Raw genomic sequence first — 17,276 nt, forward strand, 5'->3', positions numbered from 1 at the left:
ATCCAAAGGTAATCCTCCCCGTGTAAATCAGTGCTGTAAAAATTGGACCGGATGAGCGAAGGCAATGGAGCCGGTGTAATGAAGAATAATGACCCCCGTAGAATATTGACCGGGGGTCATTTTTCTACGTAGAAAAATGACCCCCCGGTCATTATTCTACGCAGAAAAATGACCCCCCGGTCAGTATTCTACGTAGAAAAATGACCCCTTTGCCTGAAGAATAAGTGTCATTTTCATAAAAATGAGCACACTCCACATGAAGAAAAGTGACCCCTGTAGAATAATGACCCCCTTGTAGATTAAAGTTTTTCAGTATATTTTTTTTAATTTTTGTGAAATAGTCTTAACATTATTGTAATTTTTACTGCTGAAGTTTACAAAAAGTAACAGAAATTATAATTCATATTCCAATAAACTTAAAGTGAAAGAAGGGGTATATCTTAATAAAAATCCTTCCGTTATAACAAGATATTGACGTATTGCATCGGGGTATGGTTGTCATCTTAACAATTACATTTACATATATCTATGGTGTTCCGATAGGGCCACTTCGACCTTAGTGCGAAGATGCGAAGTTGTAAAGGCGATAGTGCGAAGGCGAAAGAGCAAAAGTGCGAAGATGCGACGACGAAGCGTGAAGATGTGATGCCTAAAGTGCAAAGGTGCGAAGGCGAAGGAGCGATACTTCTATCGCTCCTTCCCAACTTTGCAGTCTGGCCTTCGCCTTCGCCTTTTTGGATTGCATTCAGCAAGTCTCGGTCGATTACATAGAATTTAATACAGGCACCGTACTAGCCATGGTTTTTCGATTAATCCATGCTTTTATTGGTATGCATGCGCTAAGCCATCGCGCTTACTATGAATGTTTTAATGTGTACATGTAACATATATGTTTACCAGTGCTGGCTATGCGTAATCATTATCTACTCCACACAAAATTAAATGTCCGCCATAATGTGTACAATGTCATATGCACTTCCAGACTCCTGTCACTTTCCAGCCGTCTCTTTACCGTGGACCAAACACAGTAACAATGTAATCTCATTATGCGACACTCCTTGCTCATGCATGGATCTAGAGGGGGATAGGGTCCCCCCCCCCCCGGAAAATTCAATATTAATAATTTCACGCAGTAAAAGGGGAGAGGGAGTCCGGACCCCATCCCCCTGGAAAATTTTATTTTATAAAAATAAAATTTCCAAAATATGCCTCGGAACCCTTTGAACGATGGAGAGCTCCGCAATTATAAAACATAGGTAATCACAGATTACAAAGCTCACCGAGACGAGGCATCACCTTTATGACACCACCTTTATCATATTATATCATAAAGGATGGTTTTCATATAATTTATATGAAAACCATCCTTTATTATCTTGGATATTCATGGATTCTGTTTTGAAACAATATCGTATATCATCTGTTAAAAAATTGTATGTTAATCATATGTTTATATGTCAATCAATACAATAATATAAAATTAAAATTGCATCCTATCATAATTACAATATATATCATATAATACCATAAAATACCGTAAAAATTGTGAGATTTGATATTGTAACCTATGATATGACATTGTATTGTGTTATACATTATTGTATTTGATCAAACAATACAATATCATAAAACATAATACAATATAGTATTATATGAAACAATATCAAACTGCAATTTTAATACATCATAACATTGAAACATATGATATTATATTGTATAATTAAGCATTGAATCATTATTGTTTGAAAGATGTGGTCTCATAACTGCAACGGTTTGTGCATACATACGCATTATGAAAATTTGTTTACACTCATTGCTGCAGTTATGAGACCACATTTTTCAAAAAATAATTATTCAATGCTTATATTTACGTTTTTTAAACATGTATTTCCTTCCCGCAAATATGATTTTTTTAAAGGCTATGTCTTATTCAACAAGTAATGCGAAATTAATGGCCACTGGAACAGCCACAATATGCTGACAAAAATAGTACGCAGCGTTTAAAATTCTAATAACACAATTTTATTTTTCTTTCTGTAATTTAATGATTTTACTCTTGGTACTGTATCATATTTGATACATAATATGATATTGTATTATATAATACAATATAATTTGATAAACATTGTATCATATCAAATGAAACAATATCATGTGATAAATTAAAATATTATAATAATACAATCATACTATACACATTGTATCATATGAAACAATAATATACATGTATATTAAAATATCATAAAATACAATTTCATGTGATATGATAATATATCATATAAACCAATATCATATTATACGATATCGTATGATACGATATTTTATAATATTACAATATCATAGGGATAATGTTACATCATTTAACAACAACTACATCTATCTATCAAGCAGGTTTGAGTGAGGTAGGAGATTTCTTTAGCATCCTTGATAATGGAGATCAGGCTCTGGATCTGAAGCAACCTCTGCGTTTCATTTAGTTAAAGCAACTATGCAAGCTATCTATCTAGCTATAAAACATGTGACTTGTTCCAAAAAACTAAACCTCATCAAGAATCATAAACCTATGGCTCTGATTCAGCATTCAAGCCTGTCAGGTGCATCAGTATCATAAGACTATATCAATGCAAGATTGGTGAAGTTAGGACCAGTAATAACTAAGATATCGTCATCAGAGGGCACCTGTTTCAAAAACTTTAACCAGCTCTTAAAATCTAAACCTCCTCAGGCATTCGAAACCGGTGGCTCAGATTCAGCATTTAAGCCTGTCAGGTGCATCACTATAATAAGACGCATCATCCATACAAGTTTAATGAAGTTAGGACCAGTAGTAACTAAGATATTATCATTAGAGGGCACCTGCAACAGAAACTTTAACCAGCTCCAAAAACCTTTACCTCCTCCTGCATCCGAAACCTATAGCTCAGATTCAGCACTCAAGCCTGTCTGGTGTATCAGTATCATAAGACACATCATCCATGCAAGTTTGGTGAAGTACGGACCAGCAGTAACTTAGATATTGCTATTTAAGGCACCTGCAACAAAAACGTTACCTGCTCCAAAAACCTTAACCTCCTCCAGCATCTGAAAGTTAGGAACCAGATTCAGTAGGTCCAGATGCATCCTCCATGTAACTTTGGTATAGAGAGAGGACAAGTAATAGCTTAGACACAGGGGCTGCAACTAAAACTTTAACCAGCTCCGAACGCCTACGGGAGTGTAGCATATGCTCCCATTGACTTCGTCTCGGTGAGCTAAAAAGGCGAAAGCGCGAAGATTCGAAGGCGAGGGTGCGAAGTTGCAAAGGCAAAGAAGCGATAGTAGTATCACTTCTTCGCTTTCGCAACTTAGCACTTTCGTCTTCGCATCTTCGCGCTTCGCCATCGCATCTTCTATATTCTTCATATTGTTCATGAATTATACTTGCATTGAAGATTTCCGCAATACAAACTGCTGGGTTACCCGGTATACAAGTGCATCACCCAGAATTAATGATTTAACCAAAATTATGAAAAGTTTACTCTACTGTTAGGCATTATAACCAAGCTGAAGTTAGAGCCATTACGCCAGTAAAGGTTAACGGCCAATAAGGAAAATCGTCAAAGTACTGAGAGTACTCCTACAGAAAATATATTTTACTTTATCTTCGGCATACTTTAGTAAGTTTAGTTAATATCAAGATGATTAATGCATCAATAGTTTGTATAAGCATTGGTAATGTTGAATACAATAAAGATCGTGTGATCAAAATCAAGCAGGATATAAACCCCTAACATGGGTCCTAACCTCTTATCAACGCTTTTAGAAACATGCAATCTTTTCTTATTATAATCGATCAGTGTTTATTATCTATTAAGATTTACTATAGTCAGGTACTCTTCACAAATTTGCTCTAAAAGAATAAAGTCTATCCATGATCACCATTACAACAAATGTTTTGCGTGTGCTTGCTACGGATAGGAAAAACTATATACAGTGTTTTTTTTACAAGATCGGTGTTCATAACTTCAAAATCAGTTGAACAGAGTGAACAATAAAGTAATTTCAAAGTCATATCTTGGATACGGGGTAACCAATTTCTATTCATGTTTACGGGGGGGGGGCGTCATTTTTTTATGGGGGTCATTTTTCTTCATGTTTAACATGAAGAAAAATAACCCCTGGGTCTTTTTTCTTCAGAAAAATCCAATTATTCTTCAGCTAGGGGGGTCATTATTCTACGTAGAAAAATGACCCCCGGTCATTATTCTACGGGGGTCATTATACTTCATTACACCGGCCATGGCATATGAGATGCTCGAGAAGGTAGAGACCTCAGGGGGAAACGTAATTGCAAAATATTTCTATCAATTTATTAAAAGCAGACGTAAAATAAACAGAATGAAAACAGAGAATTTTATTTTACAGTTTTATTAACATTTTGCTTCATGTGTAGGGCATATTGCATCTCATTTTAGGTAGATACTTTGATAATGGAAAATGACTCTACAACAATTGCCAGAGTAAAGGCACAAGTCAATCCAAACATATCCAAACGTTCCGATCGTAATCACACTAAGAAGGGATTCACTGGTGCTTTGGTGGAGCTAAGTAGTGCCCACAAAGTTTTAAGAAATGTCAAAGTCAGGGGGCACATGGAACGATGCTTCATGTACTGCATTCAGCAGAATAAGGGCAACCCTCTTAACTTGAGACTGATCTTAGAAATATTGTTCCACACTTATATGGTTGTAGAATTTTACTACAAATGTAACTTTTATACATTGATTAATTTCTTTCATTAAAATTCTTAACAATTCTACATATATATGTATTTTTTATAGGAGAGCATCAGTCTTGTGGTCAATGGTGCAAGAGTCAAAAAACAGGTTACAAACCCAAACACCTGCCATATGGTAAACCTTTATCCTGTACTGCTTTAGAGGACCTGTTTGAGAAGTATTCAAAAAAAGCCAATGAACTCTCACACATAGGATCCACACAGCTAAATGAGAATTTCAACTTAATGGTCTCCAGTAAAGCACCAAAGAGGTTGTTAGTTAACTTTGTCAGTTTTTATTTACTTAGTGAACAAGTCTAACTATTAATATTTTTGATATTTTCTGAATATCCAATTTTAAAAGCTGACTTGAAAAGTTGCTTGGGTACGATGTACATGCAGTATCATGATTCATAATACAGATATTTTGGAGGCTCAGAGAGCTTGTACTCGCGTGTTTCGGCAACTGTATGCCAAAAGAATGATGGTTATAGTTATGTAACAGAGGTAGAAACATGTTTGTAGTTGAAGTTGAATTCGTTTTATTATTGTTACCTTTTTTAACATTTACGTAGTTTAGTTGCATATTTATGTTGATATGTTTTTCCATATGTTCTTTGCATTCCTGATAATATCGTTTTTCAGCATGATGAACTTTGCTAATTTGATTGATACATGTATTTGCATATATCAAAATAATGTGTTTGTGATGATTTGTAAATAAAAATACTTTCTTCAAACAGCTCAATAAGAAGTTGGCTCTCTCACCGGGACTCTTCACAACATAGGCAGCACACAGTCAGATTAGCCAACAAGCTGAAACGGAAGCGCTTACAACAAATCCAGCAATCCATGAAAAGAAGACGCTTGGAGCTTAAGGCAGAAAGACTTTCAAAAGATGCTTCTCAGTCAATTTTAGAGGGTATGTTAAACATGTAGTATTACTGCTCATTATTGGATAAGCTGTGAATATAATGAAAATGTTCACAATGCCATTTCTGAGTGATTATCCTAATATTATTTTACAGGTGTTACATACAGGTCCAAAAAAGGCATGGATGATGATGCTGCTGATTTGGAGGATATCACCATTGTACCATTAAAGCCATCACCTGAGAGCAGGATTCCGTAGGTGTTATTAAACCCATTAAAATGACGTGAAGTGTTAGTTTGAAATATCTACACTTAGTCAAACTTTTTATGTATTTTATAATATTGGAACACTGAATTCACACAAAGGTCATTTCTTTCACTTTTATTTTAGAACGAACCTCAGATATTGTGCAGATTGCTGCTGTTTGTGGGGAAAAATCGATCAACATCCATTTGAAGCCAAACGGTAGAACCAGTGAGGGTGCATGGAAGGTAACTGGACTGACATACAAGAATGGCATTCTGAAGCGGCTTGGGCAGCCTATGGTGTCGGTAGTGCTGATGAAGGACTAAAGCAGTTTGTCATGTTCCTTGCATCATCCTCCAAACCATTTTTGATTGGACATAACATTCAAAACTTTTTATGTTCCGATTATGATACACAATTTACAAAAATATAATCTTGTAAATAGTTTTCAGAATGAGGTTTACATATTTAGTGACACATATAAACTTTCAAAGAAAGTGTTTGAAAAGTCAGGTGTAGCCAATTTTAAGCAAGAAACACTAGTAAAAACCTTTATTGGCATAATTATGATGCACACAATGCAATGTCTCACGTTACTAGTTTGAGGCTTCTTTATGAAAAAAGTTAGCCAGACATTGTGGAGATACTGATGTTTTTAGCATAGCTTACTACAGTGACAAATCATCACTTGAACCACTTGTTCGCAAGAAAGTTATTTCATGCCAGAGACTTGTTTCATGTTCGCTCAGTTTGAATAAGTTGAAACTTATTCATACACGAGACCCCCATAATTGTATTCGAAATGTTTTCATTGAGTCAGTATCTGACTCCAAGAGGGCACGTATTTCTAAGTCAAAAAATGTTATTGACAAAGTTGTAGAATTTTTGAATTCTTTGTGAATGTATATACATATACAAATAATGTACATGTAAACAGGATATATGATCTTCAGTACTGCTATATCAACATCTTGTAATTTTGAAGAACAGTACACTGTACTGCATAGACTGTACTGCATTATACATTTACAATGATCATTTTAGATAATATAATTATTTTTATGTCTAGTTTAATTGATAATTCTGAATTTGATAGAAGCAGTCAAGTGTAAATAATGTCTACCAGTATATAAAGGTTTTGATCTTCAATGAGTCTAATAGTTGGAAATCGTGAAATTTTGTACTGAGATTTTAGTACTCTTGTGTTTATATATGCAGAGGAAAGGTACTGTTTATCCAAAAAATTAATTTGTACTCAATACATGTAGTTTTAAAACTTTTAGTGTTTATCAAAGCAAACAATGAAAAAAATGTGCTGTTTTCTGATATAATGTAAAATTGTGTTTGTGACAATTTTTTTTAGCTGCATTTGATAAGGGGGTATATGTGATCTAAAGGCCGTAGAAAAAAAGAAGCATGTGAAGTACTATATTTTTTTGCTTTTTAGTTGCAGTAGACATAAATCTAATATTTTAAAGTTTAAAAATGGTGTTTAATGATGATAGTAACACTTGTTATTACTTTCTTACATATTAAATGATAAATTAAAACATTTGAAACTTTGTTTTACTTTGATATTTTTTTAATATGGGCCAAATAATGATTTGGGTTGAAATCATGTGATCGACGAAGGGGGTATGCATCTTCTGGAGACTCTAGTGATAAAAGTAAATAGTTAAGACATGTACTTTTGGGGCTTTTTATTTCACATAAGGTATTACATAATGTATGCTAATAATTCTACACCATATATCTAGAAACCTTTTCAAATGAAAATATCAGATATAAATGTCAATGAAAAAAAGTTCACAGGGATATGAACTTGGTTGGTATGTGATCAAATCTTCTGAGAATTCCTGTGGGATTCATAGGAGATACTCATGTGACGAGCCAAATTCAATAAAGGACAATGTTTCGTTGAAATTACGAACTATATGTTTTGAAATATATACTGTTTCTTTTAGTTATATTTGTATCTAATACCAATAACTTACAAATCGCTGAAATTCATAACATTAAAATGCACGGGAAAGGGAGATACAAACGCGAACTGGATAGCATATATTAGAAAGCCTAAAAATATAACCATTGGAAATATGCGTAACCATGTATAAGTTGCCTATATATAGATTTACAAGTATATATAAACTTAAAATAAATCAGAGAAATAGTGTTGTCATACCCGCAGAACACCGCAGAACACTCCCAATTTGTGTTGATTTTAACTATATGGTTCTTTTAACCTACTCTGATATGTCATCGTAAATGAATTGTCCCTCCAAGACGTTAACATATTTTCGATAGACAAATTGGTTTATTGAAAATTCTAAATACTGTTGTCTTCAAACAAAGAAGTGCAATGTTGAATTACTTATCTTTTGATTATTAACAACTTAAAATTTATAACAATGCTGCCGTATTTAAGTTAGTCGAGCTTTTCATTCAGATATAGAACCTATAGTGGTGGACTGACTTTCATCATACTGCCAGAGAATTATGCAAATGATGATCCCCACCCCACCATCTACTACTAGTATTTGTGCTTTAGTGATTCATCGATAATATTACTAATACAAACAATTTAAAAAACATACTGGAATTTGTTTCATATCAACCATTCAAAATGTTTTACAGAAAATTGAATTTGGGATTTATAGTGTCAGAAATTCTCTATTCAGACATCACCATTCTAACGATATAATTTGACCTATATAACTTACGCTACGCATCGGATGTCTGAAGACCATACGCAGGTGCGGAAGTCTTTGTATTCGACAGAAAACTAACTTCCTTGAACAGCTAGATGGATTAACGTTTTCGTTGCGTGCATTTATTTGGATGTTGTTATCGACCCAACCTCTTCTGCGTGTGAATAAAATATTCTTCTTTCGAGCTGGAATTTCTATGACAAACTATTCCTGCAGTAATTAATTTATCAATAGATGCGAGTCATTGAGTCACTCATTTCAATCTTTAAATATTTTGCTCGTGGTTTTTTAAAAGTATGTTATCCTGTGTTTCTTTTGCAGATAAACAAATCATTAATATTATTTCCATAATTTACAGAGATCAGCGCATCACATAGCGATCAATCAGAGATGTATAAAATATCTCCCTTAACATCTTGTGATGTGGAATGGGGTCCGATCTTTACTGTACATTTCGGGGTAAAAGGAGAAATATATAACACTTAAGGATACTTTGAAGTTTTGTAGAAAATTATTCTTATCTCAATGAAAATTCTTAAAACGAGTAATTGATAAAAATGTCCACTTACCCTTCGCTGACGATACTTTCTTCTCGCGTCTCCATGATTTCTGGTTGGCGCCACTGACACCCCTGCGAATGTTATTGTCATTTAAATTTTAGACCACGTGGTTTTATTTGACCCTTTCAGTTCCGCAGTAAAAATCGTGCCTCGTGTTTATAGTCTATTTTAGAGAATCTAGGCAAATATAAATTCTAGAGGTTTATTGATTTTAAACTTTATCTTCATTAATTGGTGAATAAAATGTGTTCTAGAAATAGATGTGACAATACAAAAAATAGTTTTTTCTTCTGTTGCGACAATTAACATGCGTAGTAGAGATCCCACCCTAAGAATTAAATTTCGATCCGCGCCTGACCTAGTAATAACATCAATAGTGAAACAGACTGTACTATTTTATGCAGAATGTTCCTTGAAAATGGCTCGATACACTGAGCTTTTAATATTCACCCATTATTTTTTTTAAAAAATGGTATTGCACACCACAAGCATCAAACATGGCTATGATTTTATTAAGTAACCCAATGTTTATATTATCAACCTCTCCACACGTGGTTGAACACGAACGATAACTCTGTTCTGAATATCAACGTTTAATTTAAGAAACCACTAGATGGTGAAATAAGACATACATCTTAAAAGGTGTTAATGTCTTAACATAAATCAAAGTAGAATATTATATGAAAATCGACCAGCACTTACGTATTTTGAGAATATTATCCGAACACTTATACTTCCGCTCGAAATTTCACAGGAACTGAATAAATCTCGGTGAAGTCTCGTGAACTTTCATTCGAGCACCTCTGGATTTATTACATACTTAGCAACGATAAAGAAAACATTCCGAACACATTCGCAGGGGTGACTGACAGAACTGACCCTGCGTTATCAGTATCAGCATCAACAGTCTTGCAAACTCGAATTTTGTTTAGTAATGTATTAAGATATTCTGTAATATAGTCTTGCTATCTTACAAGTTCTTGTTATTTAACTTTATTACGAAAATTCGTTATATAAGATCTATATTACACAAATTTGTAATTATATTTCAGTAATATAATTTATTGGAGTAATATTACAATTTTTCATAATGGACTTGACTGTAAATATGTGTTGGTCCTAATTTATTATGGTACATGTTATGTACGTCATGACCCTATGGAATTGTTCTGACCCCCATAAAACAGGAAATTACCAAATATCTTAAAAACTGTTGAGATCTGACCATCAAATCATATATATTCTTGTTTCTTGTATTATGATGCATAAAATGGCATAAAGGGCATGGAATGTTAACATAAATAAGTTGCATGTCGTCATAAATAAGTAACATCTAGCATCTAGGATGGCACATGTGGGCAATATTTGAGATTTTTTATAATTCTTATTTGATTGCAATTTTCTTGCACGTCAACATAGTAATGTTACCTTTTGACAAAACTATCTTGCATGTCAACATATTTATCTTGCATGTCAACATATTAATCTTGCATGTCGACATATTTGACAGAAAAATAACTTGCACACAGGGGTTAGAAGTATGCCACCATACATATCCCTATCATATCTAAGAGATGACATAGCTACTGCATCAATTGTAAAAGGAGTTCTGGGAACCATTTTTTTTTTGGTGAAAACCCCCATCTTTTTGTTGCCCACCGACCCCCCCCCCCCCCCCCACCTGAAAAAAAAAAATAATTGACGTTTTTTGAAACCAGACTTTTGTTAAAAAGAAAAAGAGAAGTCATTTTTCAGCCATTAAATGACCCTCAGAAAATAATTACAATTTCTAAAACCTGCGCATCTATAGGACACCAACACATTTTCCAAGAGATCATTTATCTACTGTTGAAAATGTAAGTGGAGTTCGAGGAAGCACGTCATTTATTACCTATAGTTTGACCCCCAGGACTACCAAAGAATTTTTAAAACCTTTATACAAAACAACATGACCCCCAAATCAAACTTCAAGAGTTCAATTTGTTGATGTATGAGATGTAAGAGCAATTTGAGAAAGTAAACGAGACAGACGGACCGATTGATCAGGGTAACAACAATTGACCTGAAAGTTCTTTACAAAGTGCGGATATAATAAATAAAAACAAATAACAAAGAAGTACAAACACAATTTTTGTAACATTAAAAGCATATTTTTGTCTTTAATCTCTTGTCTTCTCAGCTTACAATTGCGATGCTAATATAACTATTGTTGCTGCTGACAAACATGTACATACTGAGCTTATTTATCTATGATATTGATTAACTTTTGTCAGCATGGGTACTTGATGACATCTTAGATTGTGTGACAATAAATAAATAAGAAATATTTACATTGATAATGTGCTATTTTCCGCGGATGCAATATACAAGCGTTGGACTTTTATTTTTTGAACCTCAATGGTAATTGGGTTAAGCGAATAGCATTGGTGTAATGCATATAATGTGATCACATGATATAATCTAAATATATTTCAATAGAGTGTTTCTAATGATAAAATTAATTGAGTGTTGTAATCCTTATCATTTATTTCCTTTGTGCGTTACAGTTTTATGAATATATATTTGCAAAATTTTAGGTCCCTTTTTCTCGTTGTAGATTAACATGTACGAGCCACCTGAATCAGAGCAAAGATCCAAATAAAATTTGAACTACATGTATATTGAAAGTTTTAATCTTGAGGAGAAGCCGTTTTGTTAGGAGGGGGGTTTATCATAACGGATATTGTATAGAAATTGGTTAAAGTACATGCGATATATTGATATCGTGTAATTATTTTGCTCATGGAGAAATGTGTAAATAAGTCCAGTAACGAGCCTGTCGACGCCGGGACAGAAAAATAAATAAAATCCTACTACTGACCACGGTGCGTCTGACAGTATGCACTTGATCGCATTTACTTACTAGGACGAGAATGTTGTAGCGCAATGTCCCTGCTTAGTAGTTATCTGGAAGCTGTTTTCTGCCTCCTTTTTTATTATACAGATAAGATAAATAGAAACACGTTTGCGCATTCTCAGAAGTAAAGTTAAGAGATGCAGGGGTTTCAACTAATATTATACTTTCAGAGATTATTGTAATGAATATTATTGTTGATAATATTGATTGTAATTAATATTAGTATTTATTATTAAAATTTCATATTAAAATGTCATATCTTAATAAAAGAGTAGTCATCTGGAAAGTGGCTACTCCCCATGCGTGAAGACTTTTCAGTGACACCTTGGCTATACCTGCCAGGTGTGGGCATATTGGAAATAAGATCCCGAGGATCAAATTAAGTATCACAACACTCCATATAACACACAAGTGGAACTTTACTATATGTATTGTTGCTTACTGTCGTAGTGTTGTAGAAAAGGAAAGAATTAAAATGTTTGGTTACACCTGACTGCTGGTAGAGTACGGGTATTTAAAACCAAGGTAACATAGAAAATTTTTTTACATATAAACACCTCGTCAAATGATTAGCATATTTATTTCAGTAGAGCGGATTGTCTTGCTTGAATTATTTTACGAATGTGTCTGCGATGATTATATTACCTGATATAGAGGATATCAATTAAAAAAAGACTTGAAAAGTACAAAAATGCGTCTTCTAAAGCTTCTTTTCTTTACGCCCAAATTGCATTGAAAAAGACAACGTGGTGTAAATTTTGACTTGGCTTGATATTAGACAAAATGTAATGGGTATGTGAAGCCATCAGTGTTCAATAATGCATTTAACTATTTACATGTATAATCAATTTTTACAAGGGATTAATTATTCTGTCAAAATAATGTGAATCTAAATGTAATGATATTGTTTTATCATTTGTACTGGTAAATTTATAATAAAAATTAATCTCTGATTGGATGATGTTATTAGCAATTGCCATATTATGACATGAGTCATGCCTAAAACCTATAGTGATGATTTCAGTCTTGTTTGTTTCTACAGAGCTATAACGTTCCGTAAGAAATAGAGGGTATCATACTTGGTGGATGAAAAAAAAACATATTACGGGTATAATAATTAATGAATATTTGGTCTACATTATATATATCAATACTGCGAAGCACTTGCTGAATGATGGAGACTTTGTTTGAACAACTTTGAATATGCAACATGGATGTGGAAGCATCCAAATCATGTTACAGTAAATATAATTCGGCTTTAGTTAAATTCAAACGCTATTACCGAAAGTAAAATCACAACTATAAAATATTGATATTGAACATATTTGAATGATACAATTTTGATAACAATTTTTTCAGCTACTATACATGTATTACTGTATGCAAACAATTACCATTTAAATGTTTGTAGATATTGCATATCGATATAATTTGTATATAAATTATGGTTTGATTGTTATGTTAGGCTTATTTGTTTGTTTTCGACTATACATATAAATTAAGATTGACCATGTAGCATGGTACGTAAGAATCTAAAGAAATGCGCGGCATCAAAAAATGTCCTTTTAAGGCTTGTCCGTCTTGTAAGTCGATGCCATGATAAAACTAAAAGTCGTGATATTTGAAACACTTGCTACAAGTTGTAGAGACATCGTTTTTAAAAATTTGGGGGTGGTTTGTGTGAAAACAAGACATAAAACATAAAGACACGATAGATAATTTATTCTTTATAATGTACAAAAGCAACGATTCTGGTGTAGCAACATCGGACTTCTAGCGTGGCCATGGGTATCTGTATAAAATGTAAAAAGAAACAAATTGTAAAATTCAAAAGGAAAACTAAAGGGAGAAGGCTTGATTGGAAAAAGACCCCCTCCCCAATCCCCTGGTAAAACTTAGTGTTGACATTAATCCTTTGCTAACTTTTTATATACAGTGCAGGATTTTCATGGATATCAAGAACGAAACACAGTTTATGTATCGTTAAGATCGCATTTATTCCAATGTTTAAGCATGTGTTTTTGATCTTCTGGGGGTGGGGGTGTAAAAAAATGATATGACAAAACCTAAGCAATTCATGATAAGTGTGTGGTTTAAAGGGGCGTGATTTTGGAGAAAAAAAAACTTTGACGATTTTAATGTTTACAATGCTTTAGTAAGACATTTTTAATCGGCAACAAAAAATTTGAGGGTCTTTCGTTGAGTTATAAGTGAGTTACAGAGCTTACAATTACAATTCTTTTCTATGTAAACAAAGCTTTTGTCTAGATTTTGCATATTGAAGTGAAAATTCAAGTTTTAGATACAAAGAATTGTGATCTTGCTTATAACTCTATGACTGACTCTAAAATTTCATTCGATCATGAAAATGCATTCCTAACGCACTGTAAACAATAATCAGAAAAAAAGAATTTGACCAAAATCGTGACTAGATGCTCCTTGAAACTGTTCCGTGAGTTAGTGTTGCTTTATATAAAAAAAGAAACCAAACATAAAAATGCTAAAAGGTATAGTAGGTAACGCACCATGAAATATAAAGGGGAGCTGAGAAAATGGGCATAATAATTCATTTTTAAATTGGAGATGCGGGTGTTAAATTAAATGAAGCATCCTAGCCACGGATATACTCAAACTGTTTTAAAAATATTAGTAACATTTTATAGTAGTTTTTTATGACACATATGAAATAGGAATAACTGATACTAAAATTAGAGAATGCTAGACCTGGCAGCAATAAACCACTTCACTTTCGAAAGTTGTGAGGGAATGAATAGATTTTTTTTAATATGACTTTTACGCCCTAAACGTTGAGAAACCAATTCTAGGATGTTTCGGCACCAACATTAATTTTTTGTTAATTTAACTTTCACTTTATTGACAAACGTGTTAACTTGTTAAAATTTAAAATATTTTAATAAGTCTAAGAAATATTTTTTTCCAAGGTTAATTTTCTTTTTAGTACACTGATATCAATTTACGTGTTATTATTCTATCTATACTATGCGTCTTATTTGATTACTAGTATTAATTACGCGAGGAAGTATATTGGGGCTGGTGTCACTACAAATTTCGCTATAAATTCTTACTAACATTGCGCAACTTTAGATACAGGGTATAAATTCAAAAGGAACGTTTAAGACAAATCTTGTTAATATCTTTTTAAACAACACTTCATTTACAATTTAATAACAAAACACAGGTGCATCCTGCAAGACAACTGACTTTGTTTACGTCGAAGTTACACGTGCTTGAAAATCAAGCCCAGGCCTTTTCAACCCCATCCCCCGCATTAATATGGAACTGGGAAAGTCAGACATCTTACACATTATTTTTCATGTCACAAAAATGATACCTAAATAAAACCACCCCTGCTATATACAAGTTAATCACGTGACGATCACAAAGGCCAACAAGAACAGGAAGAAAAATCCTGTAATCGCCATATTAGACTATAGAGGTTTGTTTCTTAATCAGAAACTCTTTTTTTTTTTAAAAGCAGTATTTGTGATTGATTTTTTTGTTCGGAATATTTTTTAAAATCCCATCAAAGTGTCTGACCATGGACCCTGAGTACAGCCTTCAGGATGTGTTACGGTGTCATCTCTGTGAGACCCCGGGCCCCCCTATGTTCTGTGTCATTTGTAACAAATATCTGTGTAAAGCCTGTGAGGAGGACCATATCTCGGATCTATCCAAAGAACATAAAGTGGTGCCATTTGAAAAGAGAGTATCTTATCTTAAATGTCCAAAACATTCCTTTAAAATATGTGAACATTACTGTGAACAATGTGACATTCCTATTTGTACAACATGTGCTTCCTCTAAAAAACACCGCAGCCATAAATTTATTGAAATAACTAAAAACATTGATAGCAGGAAAGAAATCATTCAAATAGATTTACAAGAACTAGAGAAATCCATTTATCCCAAATACCAAGAGATTGCATCCATTATCCCAGTCCAAATATTTGATCTGAATCTGAATTCCGTGAAATTAATAACAGAAATCGACAAACATGGAGAAGACTTGCACAGAGAAATAAACACCATTATAAGAAACATGAAATCTAACGTGGAGGAAATGGACACCAAACACCTGGCTGTCTTAGACAAAGAGAAATATGAAATTAAACACACCATTTCTGAAATCACAGAGACCATTACTGAACTGAAGACGTTACTGCACTCCAATGATGTCAGCCGGGTCTCTGCCTACAAATCCAGGAATGATGAATTCAGAAGATTGCCTCCTAAACTCTTAGTGTCCTTACCAAGTTTCACCCCTCAGAAGATCAACAAAGAACAACTTTATCAACAGTTTGGTTCTTTGTCATCTTTATCTATCAAAACAGAAGAACATGGCTACACCGTGGAATCTCCCGGTGCTGAGTCCTCTCCCCCGGACAAACTGTTCATTGATGTACCACAGATCATCACAAAGATCAACACCAAGTATGAAGTATTAAGCAGTGTGTCCTGTCTGAGTGATGAGGAGATGTGGACGTGTGGTAATGACAAAATCATGAGACTGTACAACCTGAGGGGGGATCTAGTAAAGTCGCTCCAAACCAAGTCAAGGAACGATCCATGGGACATAGCAGTGACAGGGAGTGGGGATCTAGTTTATACTGATGATGATAGAACTGTGAACATAGTGAAAAATAAAAAGATAAAGACAGTGATCAGACTACGTGGGTGGAGACCTTGCAGTGTCTGTAGTAACTCCTCTGGTGACCTTCTAGTTGTCATGGTCAGTGATGACCAAACAAAAATTGTGCGTTACTCTGGCTCCACAGAGAAACAAAGTATTCAGTACGACGACAAAGGACAACCTCTCTATTCATCTGTTGGATACATCAGTGAGAACAGGAACCTAAATATCTGTGCGTCAGACTGGGGAGCCTATGCAGTAGTGGTGGTAAATCAGCCCGGGAAACACCGGTTTACCTACACTGGTCCTCCCTCTACTACCGAGGGATCATTTGATCCACATGGAATCACAACAGACAGCCAAGGTCGGATCCTGACAGCAGACTGTTGCAACCACCGTATCCACATCCTGGATCAGGACGGACAGCTCCTCCGCTACATTGACAACTGCCATTTACAGGATCCATGGGGTTTATGTGTGGACACCAGAGACAACCTCTTTGTGGCTGAGTACAGAACAGGTAAAGTGAAGAAAATACAATATAACATGTAAACAAATTGTGTTTATGTTAATCAAACTATTTGT

At 34.0% G+C, this 17,276-nt stretch overlaps 1 protein-coding gene across 1 annotated transcript; it reads left to right on the forward strand.

Annotated features, from left to right (window-relative positions):
- The first annotated feature begins 15,599 nt into the window (after nucleotides 1-15,599).
- On the forward strand, nucleotides 15,600-17,243 carry LOC136275098 (E3 ubiquitin-protein ligase TRIM71-like). The gene has a single exon (XM_066083407.1). It carries the CDS (start codon nucleotides 15,600-15,602, stop codon nucleotides 17,241-17,243), a length of 1,644 nt encoding a protein of 547 aa, XP_065939479.1.
- The last annotated feature ends 33 nt before the right edge of the window (nucleotides 17,244-17,276 follow it).

This window comes from Magallana gigas, chromosome 4 (assembly GCF_963853765.1).
Source record: "Magallana gigas chromosome 4, xbMagGiga1.1, whole genome shotgun sequence".
In the NCBI taxonomy this organism is placed as follows: domain Eukaryota; kingdom Metazoa; phylum Mollusca; class Bivalvia; order Ostreida; family Ostreidae; genus Magallana; species Magallana gigas.

What these genes read in the sequence shown, in the direction of transcription:
- LOC136275098 (XM_066083407.1), top strand. Translation starts at nt 15,600, where the DNA reads ATGGACCCTGAGTACAGCCTTCAGGATGTGTTACGGTGTCATCTCTGT.